A 24,241-nucleotide genomic window follows, 5' to 3' on the forward strand; every position below is an offset into this window, starting at 1 on the left:
GGGTCCTCATTTTACCGACTTCAGAAGGATGGAAGGCTGAGTCAACCTTGAGCCGGTCAGGATCAAACTCCTGGCAAGCTGGCAGAGCTACCCTGCAATCCTGCATTTTAACTACTGTGCCACCAGGGCTCTTCTATAAATACCCAGAGAAGGATAATATGGGTAAGTGTCCTTAATGTGCTATTCTTTCAATAGCCTTTCTGCTTCTTTTCCATCAAATGAGAACAGGTGTCACTACCCCATCTAGTACAGGGAATTTAAATCAGGAATTCAAGAGGGCTTACTGGGATCAATTTATTTGTTTTCTAGGCTATGACATGAAACTGAACCATGAATAATGTTAGAGGTGTCATTTTCTTTTTGATGGAATTTGGGTCCAATGATCTAGTCCAGCAGCGAGAGCTTTGTCTCTTGAGGGAGAAAGTGGGATTTGGAACTCTTTATCTTACGTATTCTTCACTATTTCCTGAGCTGCAAACAAAATTAGTAGCAATGTTATCCACATTTTTGCTTTGCTTATACATATGGGTAGCAAGAAACAGCTATCTTCTTCAAGCCACCAGCAGTGTTGTCTTGTAGTGGCATGCCCATCCTGCTACTAGGAGGTCTGCTAAGGAAATCAACAAGGAGGGAATGGTTGGACATGTTTATTAGAATCACAGCATGTACAGTAAATGTGCAGGGCTGATACAGCAGTGAGGGGATGATCTTGAGTGAGAGGCACCGTGCATGCTTGGTGGCATCACATTGGTGTCTCTCTGTTGCTTTCCCAAGCAGGGCTGGAGAGGATCTCATTTCTGCAAGAAGAAAATAGGCAGAGGATGATAATGCAGTAAAAGTCAGGAGAATTTTCCTCTCCATAGAGTGGCCTGACTAGGCAGAAGCAGACACACAAGTATAGGCATACACAGATAGAACCAAATGGGACCAAAATTTTGAGAGGCTATGACTACCTTCAATCCTTTCCAATGGTGAAATCCGAGTTTTTTTACTACCGGTTCTGTGGGTGTGGCTTGGTGGGCGTGGTGTGGCTTGGTGGGCGTGGCAGGGGAAGGATACTGCAAAATCTTCATTCCCACCCCACTCTGGGGCCAGCCAGAGGTGGTATTTGCCGGTTCTCCGAACTACTCAAAATTTCCATTACCGGTTCTTCAGAACCAGTCAGAACCTGCTGGATTTCACCCCTGATCCTTTCATATTGATAGATAATGCACAGTTCTCACTAGAGACATTTGCAGCAAGCACACTGTAACCTTATGACAAATACACTGGGATTTTTTTCCCTTAAGAAATTTACTAACATAATTTTGTCTTTGCTCAAGGCACAACTGTCTGTCCTATTCCCTTCTGGTTGCTTGACTTATTGAGATCAGACTGTTGGTGCCCATGAGAAAACAAGCTGCTTGATAATGTGAGGGAAAAAAAAATAGTAGTTTGGTCCAAATAGGTGCTAATGAGGTGGTAACTCTATTTGGCCAGCCCTTGAAGCCAGGGAGCCAGGGTTGCCAAGGAAGGCTTTCGAAAATAGGTTTTCTATACTATGGGACAGGCAGGAAGCACTCATGAGTCTTAATGCATAGATATAAGGATGGTGCCAGGAGGAAAGATTCAGATTGGTTGGGCACTGGAGGACTTTTTAGGTCAAGCCAAACATGTACAAAAAAGACTGTCTGCATTTGACCTAAAATGCAACCAGATTCCGAATGCGTAATATCACAAAGGTAGAGAACAACTTTGAAATGATTCTGGCAGGAAACCCATCCACAGAGTCTCCAAAAATTGCAAGATGGGATATGTAGTTATGATCAAAGCCCTGCTCCTTTTTACACGTGTGCAAAATGCACATGTGGAAACATGATAGCTCCATAGACGAAATTGCTGTTTCTTATGCTATTATTGTCTTGAAAAATATATTAAGTTTCTCTCGTGTTTGTTAAATGATGGTGGAATAAGGGGAAAGAGCGTCTCCGTTTCTTTTGTCCTGCAAAGGTGTGTGCTTGTTGTTGTTATCAAGGTTTCAGATTTTATATATTTTCCATTATATGATCCATCCTGAGAATTTTAGAGAGTTAGGGAACTCATTTAAAAAAAAAAAAAGCAAAAGAGATGCCGCTGTATTTATATTTCCTTTGCCTGTTTCCAGACTTAGTAAGAAAAGGTTTCTGAGAACAGGGTGTGTGGCCTAACCCGTTTGATTGATTTACCAACCCTGCTTCTTTACTGTCTGGGCAGGTTTTAATGGCCACCTTGCCCCTGTTCACATCTATTTCTGAAGAGACTTACTTTGGTGGCCCCGGAGCCTGATAGGCTGCTGGTGTTACTGTTCTGAAAACCAGGAAGGTAGTTGAAGCTGACCCTTTGATCGTCCATTCGTCGACTCTGTGTATGAGCCAGCATTTCCATGAAGTTGTCCATCTCGGGGGGTGGGCTGGGGCTGTCCTCTGCAGGCCCAAAAAATAGAAGTAGCTATCAATGGACAGCATAATGAAGGACAGCAAGAGTAGCATTCTTTTTCATTGTTTTAGATGTGACTATTCTGCAGTATGTCAAACATTGCTGTTTGTCCATTTAGGATCTTTGCTTCTTAGCATTTGATGGATGTGAGAGCTCCTAGCTAACTTTGGCTGATTTTAAAACCACAAAGCAAGGTTGAATGAAAACTACCATGAAAATAATCATCGTGTCTCAGAAGAAGACAATGATAAACTACTTCTGGATCTGAGGGATATTGGCGATTTAAAAATGTGAAAAATAATAAAGAAATAAATAAAGAAAAGAAAAGTAAGCAAACAAACAAATAAAATGCCACGCATGGACATATCTATACAATCACTGAAAGTCAATGAACCTTTATTTAGTGACTAAAATGCCCAAGCAATATTGGAAATGGCTTGACAAACAGAGCCAGTAGTTAGGGGATCTCAAGTGCACTCTAGAAACAGGTTCAGGGTAAATGGGCTATCAGAATGTTATTCTGGAATGGAAGAAGGCTTTCTCATACTACTTTATGTGAGTTTTGTGAGAATTTAGCCTCCAAGAACACTTTCCCAAGTCCCAAGACATCTGTTTTGTAAATACTGAAAGTAGACCCAACAGAAGATGTGGATCTCTCTTTAGCAGGATCAAAAGTTTAGCTTGGTCTTGGGAAGATCATTCACTGCAGTAATAACTCCTGGATTTACTCAACCTTCTTATTTAGCTTAGAGAACTCACTCTTTTCAGGATCTGAGCCACTCTTGCCATGTACAATTTGAATGTTACAGCGTTGCTCATCCATACGTCCTCCCTGCACATGAGTCAGCAGATTGAAGAAGCCTTCTTGTTCCGGTGACCCTGACTGTAACAGAATAAGAATAAGAATAATCAGTTGGTTCCAACTTTACCTGTCTTAATCTTTCCACTGGCCAGTCTTTGTCTTCAACCTTGGGAGCAAAGCTATGTAGCTTTCTAACATTGCTCACTTGAAGGATTCAGCTAGGAATATATGACAATCAGACATTTACTGACTTGTCGACTTTTTGATATGATATTGAACTACAAAGGCCAATAATAGAGTTATGTGGCCCTCTCCTCTGTGTATTTCTTCCTTTGCCTTTTCAAACTTAATGAATCACGAGTGAACATGAGTTCTAAAGAGCCGTGGTGGTGCAGTGGTTAGAATGCAGTATTGCAGGCTATTTCTGCTGCCTGCCGGCTGCCTGCAATTTGGCAGTTCAAATCTCATCAGGCTCAAGGTTGACTCAGCCTTCCATCCTTCCGAGGTGGGTAAAATGAGGTGGGTAAAATGAGATTGTTGGGGGCAATATGCTGACTCTGTAAACTGCTTAGAGAGGGCTGTAAAGCACTGTGAAGCGGTATATCAGTCTAAGTAATATGCTATGCTTAAAGCACTATTTGTGCCATCTAGGATAGATGTGCGAATGAAAAGATTGCTAGCATTTATTCAGAAGGAATCTGGCAGCACCTTTTCTGTCTAACAACTTTTACTAAAAGGTATGAGTTTTTGTGAGCTTTGGACTTTGCATATATACACAGCATTTGGTTATCCAAAGCACATGCTATTAGACCACTGGCCTCATAAATGGGTCTAGATTATAACTCTCAATAACCTGATCAGCAGGGCTAATGGTAAGGAGAACTTTTAGTACAGCTAGATGGCTGCAAGTTCTCTACTGCTGGCCGAAATCCTTGCAATAGCTTTGCAAGTGTGGCAAATTTCATTATTCCTATGATACAAATCAAGGTTGCTTGTCTACAAAAGGTGAGAAAGTGGCTCACTCTTCTATTTTATTGATTCTTTCTGTTCCTTATGTTAGTAATGTATTAAGTACCATAAACCTTTGGCTGAATAAGCCTCCTTTCAGCAGACTCTGAATGCAATGGACAAACTTTCCATCAGAATACTTTCCTGAGTAACAATCAGGTCAGATGCATCTGAAGTAGTTGAAATTTATATTAGTTTTTGTTAACATCATTTGTGTAAATTATGCAGATGGGATAGGTTATTGCAAGTGACATATTTTGCATCATTTCCTTAATAACTTCATTACTGAAATTATGCAGATTGCACAGATGACATACTTTCTGATTCTATTGAGATTTGGAAGTAAAACAGAAGCCCTTCCTCCATGCAGTCCTTATATGGAGGTTTTACCCAAAAGTAGATTATAGATGATGACTCATCTCTTAATCATATACCCTTTGCAAAATGTAGCATCAGAAAAAGGACACACAGCTCTTTACAAAACACAGCATCAGGACTGTTCATTTTTAAAACCTTAGGTTCAGAAAAAGGGGGAAAAAAGCAAAGGGTGTTTTTATTTGCTCATTAAGTGAGCTTTAAGCTTTATGTTTGTTGTTCAATGTCTGGAGGCAAAGCAAAATAACTGGGATCAACTTAATGCTATTGTCATCCCCTGGACAATAACTAAAGCAGATGGAGCGTGATCTCCTATGGAGGAAGGGGTCTTTATATAAGGCAGACCCATCATTCATTGAGTTGCCAGTGGGAGGGGGACAAGCTTAGAATGAATGATCTTCTGAAAAATGGCAAAAGTTCCTACTTGACTGCCCTTTTGACTTACAACAGCTGGAAAGCAAATGGGAGAGACACATGGCAAGAAACTTTGTCAGAACCAGAGTAACAAACATGTCTGAAAATACTAGAGCAAGGGAAGTAGATACACTGCCTTTAGAATAGAAATATAGAGCATATTATCGCATGTGGTGGACGTGTCCAGCAGCCAAAAAATATTGGAGGAGGATAAGAAAGTGGCTGGAGGAAATAATTAAATAACAAATAGAGTTAAAGCCGGAGTTATTTTTACTAGGCATATTAACAGGGAATTAGAACAAACAAATCCAATATCTAATGCTGCATGTAATAATAGCGGCCAGAATTGTCTATGCGCAAAATTGGAAAAATGAAAATATACCTTCTGAGGAAGCTGTAATAAAGAAAGTGTTAGAGTGTGCCGAGATGGATAAGTTGACAATGGAAATAAAAGATAGACGAGAAACTGATTATTATTTGAGTTGGAATGTATGGTACGACTGGTTAGATAGTAGATGTAAAGATTAGGAAATTAGCAAGGAAAGATGATTAATGAACTAGTAAGCAGAATTAAGTACAAATATAAAGATAGATGAAGAATATGTAAGATATTATAGTTTGATAAGATGTGATAAAATGGAAAACATACATTATAAATTGTAAAATGTAAAAAATAGTGAGAGTAATAAATACACATTTTATGAATACTAGCATATTATATATAAAATACATCTGATATATATACATACATACACACACACACACGTATACATATACATATATACATATATATACATATACATATACATACATACATATGTGTGTGTGTGTGTCTGTGTGTGTGTGTGTGTGTTTTTCCTCTAGCCAGGTTTTTCCTACGTAACCAAGGTTTTTCTGCAGCCCTAGCTCAGTGGAATCACATCCACTCAATTCTGGGATTTTTTCTTTCTGGCAGCCAGTAAGTTCTTGCTGCCAGGTGAGAGACTTATATAGACCTATTTCTGGCTCGTTAGCCATCATCAGTAAGCCACACCCACATCTCATGTATCCTCCCTGTAAAGGTACAATATCTATTATTGTATATATTTGTTTTCTGAGGTTTAACCAAAGACCTATGTGTGTGTGTGTGTGTGTGTGTATGTATATCAGATGTATACTGATACCAAAGTGTTGTAAAGATGAAAACTGTGATATAAAATCAAGAAAACCATTTAATAAAAATTTATTACAAAAAAAAGAATATTTTCTTTTGGAATCAGTAATGTTTCTATAATATTTGTTTTCATAATAATAATAATAATAATAATAATAATAATAATAATAATAATAATAATAATAATAATAATAATAATTTTATTTCTATACCGCCCTTCTCCCGAAGGACTCAGGGCCATTGCTCATTGACCATTGCTTTACTAATAAATAATAGGCTTGAGGTGGTTTGTTTAGCCTCTGTACAGTAAACCCAGAAGAAAGATTAATTTGGGATCCAGATTATGTGAATTTAACAACTGTATCTAGGTAAGAAGAAACAGTAATTCTTAATTTGGAAAGTTTGAAGGATGATGTACCTGCTTACCTCCTCCTTGCAAAACTGCAACCATGAATTAGTTCCAAAAACTATTAAATACCATTTAATACTGTTAATTGTTTGATGTTTTGTTGATTTAGGTTAGAAAACTATCCCATTATATAGTGTCCGACTGAAGGTTCTTACCTGTCTTTGCAAATGATGCTGATTTTTGAAAAACAATGGTCAATTATCCTTTACCGTAAGTTGTTTCTTATCCTTCCTCATATCTTACCCAAAATTATGAGAAAGTCTGTGCATCAGCACTGGCAGAACCCCAATTGCATAATCAAATCTGCCTTATTGGAAAAGATCCATGAGATGTTAAAATCAGAGCAAACCTACATACAAATTCTCATGAATTTTAGCCATTCAAAATAACACAAGACAACTCCCCATAAAAATAGGTGTCTTTCTCCACAAACACTCTATGTTAGGATCTGAATCTGACTTGCAGGGGATGGGGAGGGGGCAAATCTACACATATGGACATATATGAATTTGATTTTTGATCAAGTGAGTTAAAGCATGGGTGAGATAGTAACCCCTTAATGGCTTCCACTAATTATGTACTTCTAAGCGTTTAGAAACAAGGTAGCTGCTGCACTTACATTTAGATTTCCCCCTGCAATTAATAAGACTACAGGTAGTCCTTGATATACAACCACGACTGGGACATGAATTTCTGTTGCTAAGCAAGGGGTTGTTAAGTGAGTTGCACCCAATTTTATGACCTTTTTTGGCATGGATGTTAAGTGAATCTGACTTCCCTCGTTGACTTCTTGTTGGAAGCTGGCTAGGAAGATCACAATGGCAATCACATAACCCTGGAATGCTGCCACTGTTGTAGAATACATGCTAAGTGCCCAAAGTTTGATCATGTGATCCTAGGGATGTTGCAATGGTTAAAAAGTGTGAGGACAGGTTGTAAGTCATTTTTTCAGGTCTGTTGTAACTTCAACCAGTCACTAAAAAAACGGTGGTAAGTTGAGGTCACAGCATACAAGTGAATACAAATGATGAAAGTAAATAAATAAATAAAAATCCTTCTTACCTACCCTGATCAAGCACATCAAGGCATATCTTCATGTCAGTCAAATCATGGTCTGGTTTTCCTCTTTGTTTCGGGGGCACCATTCTCATTTAGAGTATGAACTTTGGGATGTCTGTGGATAAACCCTTCATTTGAATGAGGAAGAAGTAGGAAGGGTCACCAATGCGATTCCTTCCTGTTCCTGCATCTATTTTGCAGCTTTATAGAATTTCAGGATCACTCCCTATCATAATAAGCAATCTCTGGCCCTTCCTGAGTTTCTTGCTGCAAGCAACTGGTGCCAGAGCTGTGCTTGGAAACAATGGTTGATGTGATTTTTAAGTAACCTGTCGAGATGATTGATTTCTATGAAGAAACTAATTATAGAAGAAATTAAAATGGATTCTACTGGTTTTGAGTAATTTAATAACACCAGCATTTATTTTTACCCTTCGACTAGCCCTTACAGAAAAGAAATTTAAAATAATTCCTAACCTTTTTTTGTCTAGGGATTATGGAGTGTATTCGCCTAACATAAGTGAGCTGCATAGTTCACAGTCACTTACCATTTATCTTAATAGCCCATCCATGTTTCATCTACCAAAGGCTTTTTCTGAGAACTTAAGTTTTTATAGGAAGTTAGATTGCATATTTACAGATTGATGGAGTTTGGTTTTTGTATTTTTTAAATTTTCCATTTAACCACGAAAAATTCCTGAGGCTGAGGTCCGAGGTCACTTACCTCTCCTAAATGATAACTCCCCCTTTTTTAATTATAAGGGATAATTTAGGGATTCATGGAACTACCGTCTTATCTGAATGATAAAACCATAAGTTTTCTGTAACTAAAACAGCTGCTGAAAGTATGGATTAAAATAATGCATAGTAACTATGAATTAAAAGATGTGTTATCAAGTACAACTTGTTTCATAGTTCAGATAAATACATATTATCAGTTACATTGGAGTGATTTCCAGATCATTTTTCTATAGACATTTTGAAACTGATTAATGAGTTCTAATCCAGCCTTAGGCACAAATCCAACTGACTTTGAGTCAATCATTTTCTTTCAACCCAAGGAAAGAGGCAATGGCAAACCACTTCTGAAAAACCTTGCCAAGAAAGCTGAAGGGACTTGTCCAGGAAGTCTCCAAGAATAGAATAGGAAAAATGAAAGAAAAGTGTATGTGGAGGTGGGGGGGTGGGGGGGTGGGATGGGGGTTGAGGGGAAATTGAAACAGAACTTCCAAAGAGACAACAGGAGGGAGAAAATGCCCCATTTTTAAAAAACAACAATCCCTTTTAAAAAATACTCTGCTGTTTCAAACAACAAATGCTTTGAAACTGGGCACATTTGCAGACTTAAAGTAGTCTTAATGTTGTTTTTAGGGAAACAAGAAACACAAAACAACAGGAATCTACAACTCAAGAGTTGCTACCATGTTTCCCCGAAAATAAGACCCTGTCTTATATTTTTTTGAACCCTGAAATAAGCGCTTGGCCTTATTGCCATGCGCTCAAAAGCCCGATTGGGCTTATTATCAGGGGATGTCTTATTTTGGGGGAAACAGGGTAGTTCTAAATACTTCATCTTTTCAGCACTTGCTATTTCTATTGCTCAGCAAAAAAAGTCCTGAGAAGAAGTACACTGTCAGCCTAACAAGCAGACCAGATGAGACGCATGACAAGATGAGCCAATTCTAAAATTCTAAAGGTGACATTAACAGGATCTTGCAAATATGAAAATACAAATCTCCTGCTGTCTCTTTTTACCACCTGATAAGTTTAGAGTTGATCCTTTTTAAGTTTCTTTCTCTGCCCATTATTCAGCTATGGGCTCCTCTCCACATTTTATCTGATTGTTTCCCCTCTTCTCTCAAGTTCATTCCCACATATCATTACACACACACCTGGAACTATCAGCTCTAGCTTTATTGTACGTTGCAAGTGTGGAAGTACATCACTACTCCTTTTGCCTTTACCATCCAAGGAACTAGGAAGGGGCCCTGCTGAGGTGTTTGCCACATTACCATTCCTTTCGTGGATTCAGCTATTTCTTATCGGACCTTTGTCTAGCTTGTGGCTTTTCCTCCTGTCTTCCAAGTCATTTCCACATACCATTACATTTCTTAAAAACTTTTTAAATCTTTTTTTAAATTTAATTTTGTTTCTTTTTTTTAAAAGGGAGGGAAAGAAAAGAGAGAGGGAGAAGAAGAATTGTTGTAAAACAAGGGAGATGAAATGGTAGAAGAGCAACCCCGAATACACTTAAATTGTTTAGGATGAAGATTGTATTAGTATGAAAGCTAAAAGAAAATATGTATGTTAGATAAGAAACTGTACATTTAAGATACGTTTATGAGGGAAAAAAATTAAAAACTTTTGCAAAAAAACCCATTTCTTAAAATTAAGAGCTATATGCCTTACATTGGCATAAAATAACCCAATACAAAGTGCTTGGTAGGGGCCTCTGAGCTACAAGTGTGTTTTGGAAAAAAAGTATAACTGCTCTATTTCACACATAGTTAACCCTATCCCAGGAACTATAAAAACTAGTCCAGAATATTGAGGTAGAAGGTAGAACTCTAAAAATTGCTGAAAGAAAGTGAGTGAGTAAATGAATGAATGGATGAGGCCATGAGGGCTATATACAATCCCTTCTATTTCTGATTTCCAGCTAGTGGGAAATTCTAAAAGTACTGAGTAGGTGTGCTCCTACAAGCATAAGGAAATGACTGCCCAAGATATATTTGTCATGTTTATGTAGTGAATATTGGAGGTGGCTACCCTTTGAGAGCTGTATGCATTGAAATTTCATTTTAATATATGCCGATTAGTGCACATTTAAAGTGACAGTAAAGTTATTCTATTCTATTCTGTTCTGTTCTGTTCTGTTCCTGTTCCTGTTCCTGTTCCGTTCTTCTGTTCTGTTCTGTTCTGTTCTGTGCTGTTCTGTGCTGTGCTGTGCTGTGCTGTGCTGTTCCTGTTCCCGTTTCGTTATTCTACTCTACTCTACTCTACTCTACTCTACTCTACTCTACTCTACTCTACTCTACTCTACTCTACTCTACTCTACTCTATTCTGATGTCAATAAGGAAGGTGGTAGAATATATTTCCTGCCATTGGGGTATTTTGTAGTCATCTGTAGGCATAATAGACCTGAACAGCATAGGCTGATCACCTTTACTCAGCACCGCCTGAAACACTTCAGAAGGGAGGCGAGACAATAAAGGAAGACATTGCTAGAATTGTTTTCACACTGAGAGTGAATTCAGCAGTTCCAGATTACATCTTGGAGACAAAATAATTTGCTTGAAATAGAATAGCAAATCGTATTTCCTTTCCCACCCTAAATCAAGCGACCTGACATACAAGGTCCCATTACTTTTGGTCCCTGGAAAGAAAATCCCATAGGTATTTTGCCTGATAGCATGAATACAGCAAACAGGTGGTAAACCAGTTCTGTTTACCATCACTATTCCCATAGGAAATTCAGAGATCTAGATCTGTTCGCCATCTAACACAGATTCCTGTGGAAGTATACTAGGTGCTTCCAGGGGAGAACTAGCAGACTGAAGACAGTTTTGCTTTTTATGGCAATGATGATTGTGGCGGAACAAGGAGCCGGTGAACAGCCTGGCACCTCAAAATTCCTCTCCTATTGGGACCATCCACCTTCGTTCTATGTAAAGGCTCCCCGCAAAAAACAGTGGTCTCCAGCAAGCTTTAAAGCTCTGAGAGCTGAGGGAAAGACAGCCTTTACTCAAGTATGATTTGGATACTGGGTTCACCCATTTCCTCTCTTATCACTTTAGGAAATGGCTTGCTAACTGCTTTTTGCATATTAAGAACCTTCAGGATGACAAGTTTCATCACACCACATAATTTTCCTTCAACCCTAAGCAAAAGAAGTTTCATGTAAACTTAAATTTCCCCCCTGTAAAATAAACAGCAAAAGGGTGATTAGACAATTGATTTTGGATTTCTAAATGGGGTCAGATGGATTGGTAATAAACTTTTGAAATTAATTATAAGAATCCTTTCTGTGAGTTGTTTAAAATCCTATTAAAAATGTATGGAGATTTTGAACTTCATCTTCCTGTGGGAAAATTTTGTAGATTAGAGAAAAACATGATTAAAGGAGACATTGAAGGCTGGACACTAGCAGCAACCAGAAAGAATGAAAGATTATAATGAAAGAAGAGGCTCACTAACACAGAATGGAAAAAAGTAATTCAATTTTGGAAGAATTTGAGGCTATTTCAGAACAATGCACTCAGAAATTTCTCTTTACATGGTCTACTACTATAAACATGGACTTAAAAGAGGAGATGGGAGAGGATACAACTCAGCATCATGTTTTAGATTTGAATTTAAATATGACAAATTACAAGAGTGATATGGAAAAAGGTGTTACACTGGATTTACAAATAAAATTGGCTGATATCTTAATAACTAAAAGAACATACAAATAATAAATCAGAAGAGTGAGTTGGATAACTTTATTATCCTGGATTTACAAAAGAGTTGTGTTACACTGTTGAAGGAGTTCTGAAGGTGGAGGACTGAAAAGTACTGGTAATTAGCTTTGGGAACACTATTTAGACGCTCCAAGATTTTTAAAAGCAAAAAGAAGGATTATAAAGTTGGCAGCATTAATGGGTTTTTCTTAACTAGGACTGAATGATGAAACTTTAAAGATTTGTTTATAGACATAAAATATGGAAAGAAGAGATCTTTTATTGAAATGTTAGAAAAGGTGACAAATTACTGGAATTGTTTATACTTGCTGTGATGAAGGAAAAAGTCATTTCTTTATATAAAAAAAATTAAAAAGAAACAAGAAAATAAATCCAGTTGCCGTGACTCAGTTTCTAGACAACTGTACCTAGATGACTGAGAATCTTCATCAACATATTGCCACACATTTTGGGGAGGAGGAGGAAACCTTGCGGAAGGAGTTGGTACATTGCAATGACTCCCTGCCTTACTAACTTGCTTTGACTGGGGAAGCTGCTTGGATGAACAGCAAAACATCTTATGCCAAGAAGAAAATAAATCCAGTTCTCTCAATTTTCAGACAAGTCTACCTGGATGACAGAGAATTTTCATCAATTTCTTTATATAGTTTTTTTCTTTATATTTTTCCCTTTCTTCCTTTTCTCTACACTTTTTAATTTTTTTTTACTTTTTCTTAATTTGCATTAATTTTCTATCTTTGTATTTTTAAACTTTAATTTAAAAAATATTATAGGAAGTGTGCTAAGTGCAGATCAATATATTCTGATCACTTCGTTCTCTTTTCTCTTTTCACAATGTTGATATTTTATTCATAATGAAAATCTGCCATCTGCTCTTAAGAAACAGCTCAATTAAGGTTACTGTGTTGTTTGCTGGGCAAAAACCTGAGCCTGCTTCTAGGCAGATATTACTGAGAAGATATTAAATATATTACTGATTTGTTCAGTGCTGTGAAGAATCATAGGCAATCAGTGTATATGATTCAGAGTCATATATTGTGGACAGCACATTGTACTTCAAGAGGTGGAGTTAATTGTGTCACAGAGGTTGATCATTTGGTGAGCAAATGTAAAAGTTATTTGCATATATGTCCACCAGATTTTCCTCCCTAGCATTGTTTAAGTCACTTAAATCAACACTTACCCAGCATTACAGTTGGGAAAGACACCTTAGAACTGCATATGGATGTGAGCTCCACTTGAATATCATTAGAAGCTTGATGTATATTTATCGCAGAAAAAGTGTTGTTCCTTAGGAACTGAAGAGGGCAGAAGGAGTGAAGCAACCATGGTTTGGGCAGTTAAAGTTTCTTCTGTTCCTTCCCTGTCCGGATTTGACCTTGATTAAATGATGAAAATATAGGAAACTGGAAAAGTCCCAGATCACCCAATTAATGTAGCTTTCTCTACGACCAAGTACACACATGGAAGGGTGTGCCCATGGCTCTGTCCTAGGCCCTGGGTCTTTCAACATTTTCATCAATGATGTGGATGATGGTGTTGAGAGAACTCTTATGAAATTTGCAGATACCACAATGTTGGAAGGGGTAGTCAACGCCTTAGAAGAAAGAGAGAAGAGTCAAAAAGATCTAGACAGGCATGAACAATGAATTGAAATGAACAGACTGGAATTGAACAAGGACAAATGTGACATTCTGCATCCGAGGAGGAAAAGTGCAAAACACAAGTACATAAGTATGGGAAAGAGCTGATTTTTGGGTGAGTTGGAGAGACATTGCATTGCTTGGAACTGAAAAAAACCCAGTAATCATTCCCCTTTGTCTTCCGTGATACTTCTTGAAAAATTGCTCTCCTGCAGAGCAGTTAAAAGTTTTTGGGACCAGCGAAAGCTCTTAGGCAACCTAGTTGGAATAGGAAGGGATCTGTGAGGGATGCATGTATATATTCTATAAGCGGCTTTCTGCTGAGAAAGCAACATTTGGATACCTGCACTGAAAAGGCCAAAAATGGCTCCTTCCAATTTTGTGAGTTTGTGTATGAATGTTTGGTGGCCTTATTTTGGAGTGGAAACTGTGAAAAATATGCGGAAAAATATGACACATTTAGAAATCATTATTCTAAATTAAAATAAAGATAATAGGCACTTTCCAAATTTTCCTGAAAAGAAATATGACACATTTAGAAATATTGAAGTTAAAATGGAGATACTATGTACTTTCCATCTGTGAGGAGCAGAGAAAACAGATAATTTGGGTTGTCTGTTTTCCTCTCCAAATGCTTCCAGTTGATGATAACCTTCTTTTCTCCCTTGAAATTTAAATCAAGGTTGTGATTGGATAGCAGACTCTCCAGGAAGAGACATAACCACCCTCATTAACTGCAGAAATCACATTCTGGTATTTTTCATTTATGCTTCCTTCACAGTTACTTCCTGAATTTGTTTTCACACCCTTTTAATTTAAAATGCTGTGATTGAAAGGACAGTCTCTGAGAAAAGTCTAGAGTATGTAGGTGCAATCAGTATTCCCAGAAGAAATCTATCTGCATGGATGACATAAACAGACTATTAGCTATGGAAGAGTAATAGTGGTGATGTAGACATACATATTGAAAGAGGATCCTGAAAACCAGTACTCTATTTGCAGGGAATGCTGCTGAACAGGGCGGGAATTCTGGAGGCAACCCGGAATGCAGAGTGGGGAAGAAGGGTCAAAAAAGCAACAGTTGAGAATCAGCTCAACTGGAGATATCCCAGGACTTCCAGACCGAGATGCTCATGATGCATCTTTCTCCCCCCCAAAAAACCATTTCTGCCCTTATCTGAATCCTGCTCTTTTGCATTCTGTTCATGGCCTTGATATGTGACACTTGTTTTCCCTCAAAGCTCAATCCCAACACTGACCAGTCTCTGGTCCCAGAGCAATGTGAGAACTGGACAGACTCAAATCCTTGTGCAAGCGACAACCTTACCCTGCTTGGTGGATCGGATGCTGGTGTGGTTGCTGCCTCTGGAGCGGGATCTGACATGGAGTCTGGTTCTTTTTTGTCCTCCTCTTCAGCTTTGGCTTCTACCGTTGTCATTGTGAGGTACCCTTCTTGCAAATACTGTTCAAAATGGGCTCCTTCCCTACAAATGAAGCTCTTTTGTTCTGGCGTTGATTGTGTGGGATGTTTCAGCACATGGACTTTGCCTACCCTCTGGCTGCCCTGATCCTGCTTTAGTGATTTATACAGAGTGGCAGCACTAAGCCCCCTCCTTGGCTCTAGGCCACACCCCCAGAACGATCCCACTCTCTATGCAGGATCAAAATTCATATTTAATAAACACAGGCATCCAATCTGCTCTGTCCATCAGGTCCCGATAATCTGCATAAAGATTATCCTGAATAATTGTAATACTCTTTATTAGGGACTGTGGATCTATGTGCAGGAGGATGCATATCTCTGTGCATAGTTGTGTCATACTACAAAGGAGTACTCTAGATTTGCAACACTTGCAAATCTTATTTTGTCTTGGTCCTGTCCTGATCCCAAGAGAATCTGAAAGGATTCCTTGGTTGGAGATCCAATACATTTGGTTTCCAAGTGAGAAAATTCCATTGCCCTGGTTTTGGGTGCTGCTCGTTTGGCGAGCAGCTGTGAGATCCTGGCCCTCAAGCTGACTCACAATTTTTGGCTGTACCACCTGGTGCCAAGCTTTATGATTCCATAATAAAGAGCTATGTTTGTAAAGCAAAGATAAAATTGTCAACTTCCCTAAAGTGTAAAAAGTCTTTGCCAAAAAGTCTATTATTGTTTTGATAATATTTGGCCTGGTATGTTAACAAATCTTTGGCACAATCATAGCAGGAAGAAAGTAATTGGTCTGGATTAGTTGGGTGGCAATCGAACAGACTCCTGTTCTCACTTGGTACCATAATTGCTTATCAGTAATCTGAACATGAGCAGGTCACTTCCTTCTTCCCAAGCTCACCCACCTTCTCTCTTTCTCCTACGCAGATCTATTATACATTAATTAAATTAAAGTAAAGTAAATATTTGCTGGAAATACAGTAGGCCAGCAACACTGATGTTGCTCTGTCAGATTTACAGTCAGAGCATCTTCTGAAACACAACCAGCCTTGTCTTTGGCAGCAAGATCATTTGATACTTCCTGCCTTTCCTTACGGGTGGTGGGTGGGATGGATATGGGAATAAATAAATCTAGAGATTTGTAGAAACAGCCCTGTACTTTGTCAGGTATTTGCAGACCAAAAACCAGCATCAGGGAGAAAAAAACCAGCAAAGCAGGTGAACTACATGTCCATTGGGTAAAGTAACTAAATGTTGATTTTAAATTTGTCTTGTGTGACAATTAGTATTAGTAATATGATAGTGAGAAGGGAAGCAGCAACTGTCTTCCATGATCTTTAAGGTATTTGTGATTATGAGAATTAGGGAAGATCTATAGCTCAAAAAAGTGTCCTCTAGATCAGTGGTCCCCAACCTTTTTATCGCCGCGGCCCGCTGAGCGCGCGCAGGGGTGGGGGCACGGCCCAGGAGCTTTTGCGCACGGCCCATTGCGCACGGCCCAGGAGCCTTTGCGCTGCAGCGTTCATGTCCCCCGGCCGCTGCGCGGCCCGGTGCCAGGTACTCCACGGCCCGGCACCGGTCCGCGGACCGGGGGTTGGGGACCACTGCTCTAGATACATTCTAGTCCAGACTGAAGTGGTCTATGGTGGGGGAAAAAAGGCAAGGACAGAGGAATAGAACAACTAAATCTTTCTGCTGCTGTTGTGTGAAGAAGTACTGGTGAATATCAAAAGTGGACCTTGCTTAATTGGTTGGCTCTGGAGGTCAGCGAGTGGCAGTTAACCTTGAGGGCAGGGAGACACCAGAAGATTAATACAGCTTTGCAAGCTCAGTATTGGGACCTGTTACTGCCTCTAAATTAAAGTGGAGACATATTGCAACAAAGGCAACATGCCCAGCTAATCCTGGCAGCAAAGCCCAAGACAGGTTTCCATAACTGGGATGGGAAGCAGGGGGGTTAACCCTAATAGCAAACCTGTTCAGGGAGAGTGAGCAGGATTAGGTTCCAGTGTGATCCCAGGCAAATTTAGATGGAAAGCCCAGAAGCATCTGGGGAGGTGCACCATTCACTTACACTTTCAGAGAACGGTCCCTTGGGGGTCCTGGTGCTGGCATAGCGGATGCTGCTGTCATAGTCTCCAAGAAAGGAACTGGGAAGAGCCTGATAGGGGCGGCCAGGCATGGAGAGGGCCCTGAATGAATATAGGAAGAACTTCTGTGGACGCTTTGCATTTCCAAAGCTGCTTTTCTTCTTCATCACCTAAGGAAAGGAAAGCCGATGTGGAGGAGTGGTTAGAGCACCGGAGCCAGAATGAGGAAGACTCAGGCTCAGGTCCCTGCCCAGCTAGAACTCTCATGGGAAAATTTTGAACCACTCCCTATATTTAACCAAATCTACCTTGTAGGCCTGTGGGAGGCAAAATCGGAGGTAGTGTTCTGGCAGAGAAATGCAAAGGAGAAAGAAAGAAAGGAGAAGAAAATAATGGAAGGAGGAAGGAGAGAAGGAAGCAAGGGAACTGTGAAAATAGAGTTGGGGATACCTTCTTTCCTTACCTCTCCCCTTGACAACCTATCTACTTCCTTCTCCAGTTAAAGACATCTTCCTCTTCCAAATTGTCATGAGATGCCATTTTATGGTTCTGCCATTGTGACCACTATTGATAAAGAACGGGCTTTTAAATATTGCTCTTGCTTTCTGCTCCCTGGTAAAGCACTTGCCAAAGTTGGTAGCCAAATCTCAGAATATAATCCAAGTGGAGTGACTCTGGAGTCGCTTCTTCTGTGAAAAGCTTTCTACTAGATCGGACATGGCCTCACCTGATGGCAGACGATCTGGCCCTGAAGTGACGGCCTCAAAAAAAGCATGTTTGAGTAGTGACAGACCAGAATTAAGAATACAGCTCTGCCCTTCCACACTTCTTTCTAAAGCCAATCTCCTTTTCCTGGATATTGTTTCAGGGATGAGCCCAAAGCATATGATAAGTCTGGGTCATCCCTGGGAAACTGCAACATATACATCTGCCCCTCCAAGACTAACAGGTTTGTTGTGCAGCATGGGCAACGTTGTGCACAACCCTTTCCTCCCTTTCAGTATCTGCCACCGATGGCGGATAAGTCATTGTGCCAACCAAAAGGACCCATCAAATTTAGCCCTTCTCCTTAAGGCAAGCACAGAAGCTCCCATTGCAGGTCCCCAATCAATACGATCTGCTCCCTTACCTGAGATGCTCCTGACATCCACTTCCTGCAGAGAAGCCTTCTGAAACTCTTTCTTTCTGCTCTCTTGTATGTGCTCTAACTCCTTTCTTCTACACTAGCAAAAAACCAGGGCCCTTGGAGTTTTGTGGGCCTTGGAGCCTTGTTAGCACAAGCTAGTTTTGCCCTTTCCCAACACAAGTTTCTATGACTCCTGACTTCCTTGGGGAGAGGCGGTAAGAAAGAGAGACAATTGCCATTAGATTATTCTATGAAAAGCAGCAGAGTAAGTGCTCAATCATCTTTGCTTCTTTTTCTTTTTTGGGGGGGGGAGGGGTTCATCAGAAGTAAGCTATCAGAAGGATTTAAAATGCCCCAATTGTTATCCTCTGCATCAAAGAAAAACTCAGTCTAAAAAGACTGGCTTTGCCTTGAGGGGAGCAAAGTGTGAGTGCATTGTAACACTGGGGGCCCACTTGGTTTGGCATTAGAGGAGTTCATCTGAAGAGGTTGTGAAAAAGTGTGAGAAGAGAGAATGGAAAACCAAAACCAGATTAACACATGCTCAGATATTTGCTTTAAAAAAAAATGCATCTGCTACTATAAACATACATTCAACAGTGTCCTAGTGTTCATGATCGGCTTGCTTGTAATATTTCTTAAATTTTATACAGGTTTGCATGCTTGTGTCCATAACCACTTTGCAGAATGACGGAACAGAGGGAGGCGTCTTCATAGAGAATTCAACAGGGGAATCAGATGGGTCCACAGATGCCTGACTGCTTACCCCATCCTTGTTGGCTTCCTTGGGACAGGAACGGTGGCCCTCTGCTTTCAACATTCCTCTTGTTGGCATGTGATGTTCCCAAGAAGTTGTCCTTCCTTCTCTTGGCACCAAGCAGCACTTGGACCTTTTCACTGGTTTCTTACTGATAATGAAAACCTTGACCAAACGGGCAGGCATGACTCTAGAGTCAGCTGCTTTCCTGCAAGGTCCATGCAGAAGGTTCCTTCACCCAGAAACAATGCCCAGGCATACAGAAGACTGCTTCAGAAGAGCAAAGCAAATGGACAGTTGCCCTTAAAAGTGATTCTGAGGAAAATGAGGGCTGCTTCTTCTTCTTCTGTCTTCACATGCTTTAATTACTGGGGCTTTAGGGAAATTGCCACACTTGTAGGTGTTAATACTATTCCATTTGGTGAATCAGTTTTATGGTAGCCCCTTTTGTAAGTTCTAAGTTAAAGTGGAAATTTTGAGTGCCAGGGAATGTCTCACAAACAGTTCGTGCATATGTTAAAAGGGGACTTCTGAACAAACAGTGCTTTATGCTACCAATATACTGTACTGTGCAGCATTTCACCTTTTCTTAGTGAATGGCTTTTCTGTGAGATTTTAATACTTCCACAGAGGCATCCCTCTCTGTTCCAAGTACAGCAGATTAGCCTAAAAACTCTAGGGCTGAATGCTCTAATTCAGATAATTCCTAGCAATTCAACTCACATCTTCCACAAAGTACGTTCAACTTTGAAGTGATGTGCAATGCCTCAGGTTACTTCCATTTAAAAAATGGTATCGGCAGCTGGCTATTTTACTGCAGTGCAACCCCAACGTTTTGATTCATTTAACAATTTAATAAAATAAATTGCAGCAGTTTTGTTCTTCTGAGAGAAGCAAGAGGACCAATAGTTGAAGTGTCCCCAAATAATGAGATCCATTCAATGTTCTTCAGACATTTGGCTTGAACCAAATGGTGTCCAGGTAGGAAAATACAGAGGGTGGAACTATCCAATGGCTGGTTACCACTTACGATTGTCACCTATTGCTCTGATACCTGAGGGAATAGGTATGCCATGCTAGTTGCTGGGCTTGTGATTGGGAGGTTTCTCAAGGGAACTGGTTGGTCACAACAGAGAACAGGAGGCTGAACTATACAGCTCTATGATCTGATTTTACAGAGTTGCTTTTATGATTAAAAATATCCATTATTAGCGAGCAATGCTAAAATAGTTTTATCCAAAGTATTTTCAGGAAATGCCTAGAGGTATAATGACCAACCTTATTTCAAATGAATGTGTGCGTAATGCCTAATTACATATGAAATGTTTATAGACTTTGTTCAAGACATCAGGAGTGGGAGCAGACATACTCCTTGTTCCCAATCTACTTCATTCCTTTGTATTCTATGTAGATGCAGAAATCAGGTGTGCATCTTAGAAAAAGGACCAACCTATGGAAATCCTATTTGCCAGTAAATGGCACTAACCAGCTATTCTTGGCTGCAGCTTCTCATCAAGTTTTCTGCAATGTAAATAGAACATCTCAGTATGTTGTGCTCAAGCTCTGAGATCCAGCTTCCGTAATTCCCATGATGGCTGGGGCATATGGGAATCGAGATCCAAAACCAGCAGAGGCCAATAGATTGGGGAAGCATGTCACTAATGAAACTGACTCAGATGCCTGCGTTATAGGTCTGTCCTGCAGATAAACTCTTTTGCATTTACCATCTCTGTAGGTACATACTTACTAAAACAGAGTATGTTGAGATTATTTTATTATTTTTGTGTTTGGCGTTCAGGAACTGTATGCTCTGAATGCAAAGGAAGGTATCTCTCATTAATTCAGACACATAGGCCAAGGGTAATACACTGAGTAAAATCTAGGAAGGAGGTTAAGAACTAATTTCCTCCCATTTAATGCAGACTCAGCGTGCAGTCCTTTTAAAGTAGCAGAAAGTTTCCTTTCTGTAATAGAAACAACTCTAAAACATTCACAACTGAAGACTATAAAGTCCTTTGAGCCTATTTGTCAAAAAGCACCCTGCCTATAAGTGCTGTGTTCAACTGACATTTTCTGGCCTCCTCTCGTTTCAGCCACTGCAATATTAATTTAAAAGGGGGAGATCAAACAAGGCTTAGATCACCTGCTATAGCCTATTTAAAGGTATTTTAAAAAGTGGCACACAGGAAGAGGATTCCCCCCCCCCCAATATGCTGCTTCCTACGTGTAAAAAAAAAAAGAAAAAGAAGCGTATTACTCATTGGATCTCAACTTTTCTCTGGCACCAGTTAACAGGCTTAGAATAGATTGGTTCAAGTAGGGTTGCTGGAGCTTGTCCAGTAATTAGGAAATGAGGTTTAAAAGCTCAATTCATCCCGTAAACAGATGGGATATGGATTGCTTGCTAAATTTACAATAGCACTAGGAGCTAATTGCATAACTCAAAAAGGTCTTCCAGCTACTCTATGCTTGTACCTGTGGCAGGTTTCAAGAAGCATAGCAAAGGGCTGCAGAACCTCCCTACTACTACAAGACGGTGAAATTCACCAGTGTTTTTCTGCCAGTTTTTCATTTGGAAGAGAATGTATTTTAGAGATGTTTTCAAAGGAGAAGAATATTTCAGAAAAGGATTTGAGGAAAGTATTTTGTTACTTATTTAGGGACAAAGTGGGGAAGAATATTGTGTCAATGTTTCTTGGTGCTAGAATCTTCCCACTAGCTGTCTGGTCTCCCTTGGTTAACTACCTTCCTCCTACTGGACTTTTCCACAGCAACACTAAAATTACTAGCAAAGGGAGTTCAGCTCTTGAAAAGTTGTTTGACACTTTTTTTTTCTTTGCAAAATGTCAGAGAAATTGCCCACTACATTTGGAACTGTGTGCTCAGTTCTACTGTATAGGTTTTTCCCTCCAGTGAAGGATGAAATGATGGGAGGAAATGGAACCAAATTAAAATAGAAAGGCATTGCTCCAAAAATATACTGCAAAATTGTGCGTGATTCATCATTGAAGCTTTTTTTCAACAAATGACTCCCATTTCCTGCAGAACAAAGTCTTGGGGGGGAATTGCCATCAGCCCAAACTATCCTACCGATAATCAGGTTATGAAAATAGTTGTCTTTCATGCCCTAGAGCAGAGTTTGTCAAATTGTGTCACATGGAACCTAAATGAGGTTCTGTGAGAGACTAAGAACTAAAAGAAAAGAGGAAAAAAAGTTCACTTTAAATGCAACCATTCTTCATAACTAGAACTTCTCCTCTTGCTCTGGGGTCCTTAGAATTTTCTTTTAAACCGGTTCTGTGGCCTGAAAAGTTTGAAAATCCCAGCTATAGACAGCATTCCTCTCTGGCATTGTATATAATTTGTGGCTTATACAGGCAATCATGGAAACATTTACCTTCATCTACAAAAGATGCTGTAAGCACACAAACGAAAATCTATAAAATTGCTCAAAGGACTTAAACGAGCTCGTTGAGAAACAAATATTTTCTTTGCTTTTGACAATCATTTTCTTTTACCAAGCCAGAAGGGGAAAGTATATCTGGCTCTTGCACTAGAAACTTTTGGCAATGTAGCTACAGAAATCATTCTAAAGCCATCTTATACCGCAGCTCCTTCCTTGCTGCTTTCCTAGGCAGAAAGACATCTAGATGGAGACTGTCAAAGAAGTATTTAGCACCTATTTGTCTCTCTGTCTGTCTCTCTCACACACACATCCCCCTCTTCCGATCCACTGCCCAGCTCAAGACAGCTGCTTTACAGTAATTATCCAAATGGATAGTAATTGCAATTAATTCCCAAGCAGGAGTCAGTACTTAAAGCTTTACACAGGGCAGATTGTGCGGGGGTGTTCAAAAAAGATCTGCAACAGGATCATATAAAAATGACTTATAGGATACTGAGATCTCAACCATTATACAAGAGTTTGCCAGGTGGAAATACATAAAAGCTGTATTATGTACTTCTGAATCTAGAAAAAATGAAGCCTAGCCACAACACATAGGAAAAATAGCAGAATCCAACTAGCATGAATGGGAAATTGACTCACACACTAAGTCAGACAATAGCTTCTAACAGTTAATGCATCAGCCACATTGTAGCCCATCCCAGGTCATTAATGTTGCCACATAACGATGGATGTGTTTGGAATATTTAGTATTCATGCATATACAGTATGTATTAGGGATGACTGTGCTTTAATTTTCAGGTGCAAACATTTATCACAATGTTATATTGGTGTAAAAGTATTGAAGCAGAATAATGTGCCATCATTTTAAAATACATTTGTGTGGTTATGCACTGTGCTACTTGCACTTTAGGTAGCACTATCTCTTCTTGCAATAGTTGGATATGCTCCATACATTAAATATGAATCCATTCTAAAAACCTTTGCTTGTATTTGCATGGAGTTTCTTATAGAAACTTATATTCTATCTGCATTACTCAGAGATGCATCACAGAATTTCAATACGGTTTAGTTATAACAATCACCCTGTTGTAACTCAGAAGCTGGAACATTAACTGATAAAAATTATTCTTTCCCTGTTATGATTGTGCTTTGGGCTTTAAGAATCAATAGGATTCTTAATACAGGTCTACAGCGTGAGTTGAAGTCCCCTATGTACTTGATTATTATTCTACTTGGAAACAATCAAAGTAAAATAGAGGGAAAGACATGGGAGTTGGCTAAAGGAATCAATACACATTGGAAAGAGAAATCTACAACTAATTTGCAGTGGTTGATTGTTGCTATGTGCTTGTAACCTTATGATTTTTTTTTTCAACAAAAGGAAAAGGAGAAAATTTTTGAGCAATATGAAGTTTTTGCAATTACATATTCTTTCTCATTCTCTTTTTATTATTACTGTACTTGTCAATTATGAAGTTGTATTGAACTTTTAATACTGTTATATATACCTGTACTTTTGCTGATTAGTTTAACATTAAAATATTAATTAAAAAGAACCTCTCTACCTGCAATTATCACAGGATGTAAAGCTATTCCATGTTTAGCACAAAATCAAGACATATCTATTTTCCTCTCATGGCACAGCAAAA

At 39.3% G+C, this 24,241-nt stretch overlaps 1 protein-coding gene across 2 annotated transcripts; it reads right to left on the reverse strand.

Moving 5' to 3' along the window:
• Nucleotides 1–632: 632 nt before the first annotated feature.
• PCP2 (Purkinje cell protein 2) lies at nt 633–19,389 on the reverse strand. 2 transcript variants are annotated; one of them, XM_034407495.3, is made up of 5 exons: nt 19,193–19,389; nt 17,285–17,470; nt 3,214–3,337; nt 2,284–2,441; nt 633–797 (listed from the first exon to the last, which is right to left on the reverse strand). In XM_034407495.3, the coding sequence occupies exons 1-5, from the start codon at nt 19,367–19,369 to the stop codon at nt 792–794; spliced, it is 651 nt and encodes a 216-aa protein (XP_034263386.1). In that variant the 5' UTR covers nt 19,370–19,389; the 3' UTR covers nt 633–791. The 2 variants fall into 2 exon arrangements, with proteins under 2 accessions (XP_034263386.1, XP_034263393.1); XM_034407502.3 differs by lacking the exon at nt 19,193–19,389 and adding an exon at nt 18,430–18,533.
• Nucleotides 19,390–24,241: the final 4,852 nt, after the last annotated feature.

Source organism: Pantherophis guttatus, chromosome 2 (assembly GCF_059756535.1).
Source record: "Pantherophis guttatus breed Tessera chromosome 2, ASM5975653v1, whole genome shotgun sequence".
NCBI classification, from domain to species: domain Eukaryota; kingdom Metazoa; phylum Chordata; class Lepidosauria; order Squamata; family Colubridae; genus Pantherophis; species Pantherophis guttatus.

What these genes read in the sequence shown, in the direction of transcription:
- PCP2 (XM_034407495.3), bottom strand. Translation starts at nt 19,369, where the DNA reads ATGCCTGCCCGTTTGGTCAAGGTTTTCATTATCAGTAAGAAACCAGTG. An exon ending in AGGGACCGTTCTCTGAAAGT is followed by an intron (nt 3,338 to 17,284) that starts GTAAGTGAATGG and finishes ATTCTGTTACAG; the next exon opens with TCAGGGTCACCGGAACAAGA. An exon ending in TGGCTCAGATCCTGAAAAGA is followed by an intron (nt 2,442 to 3,213) that starts GTGAGTTCTCTA and finishes TTGGGCCTGCAG; the next exon opens with AGGACAGCCCCAGCCCACCC.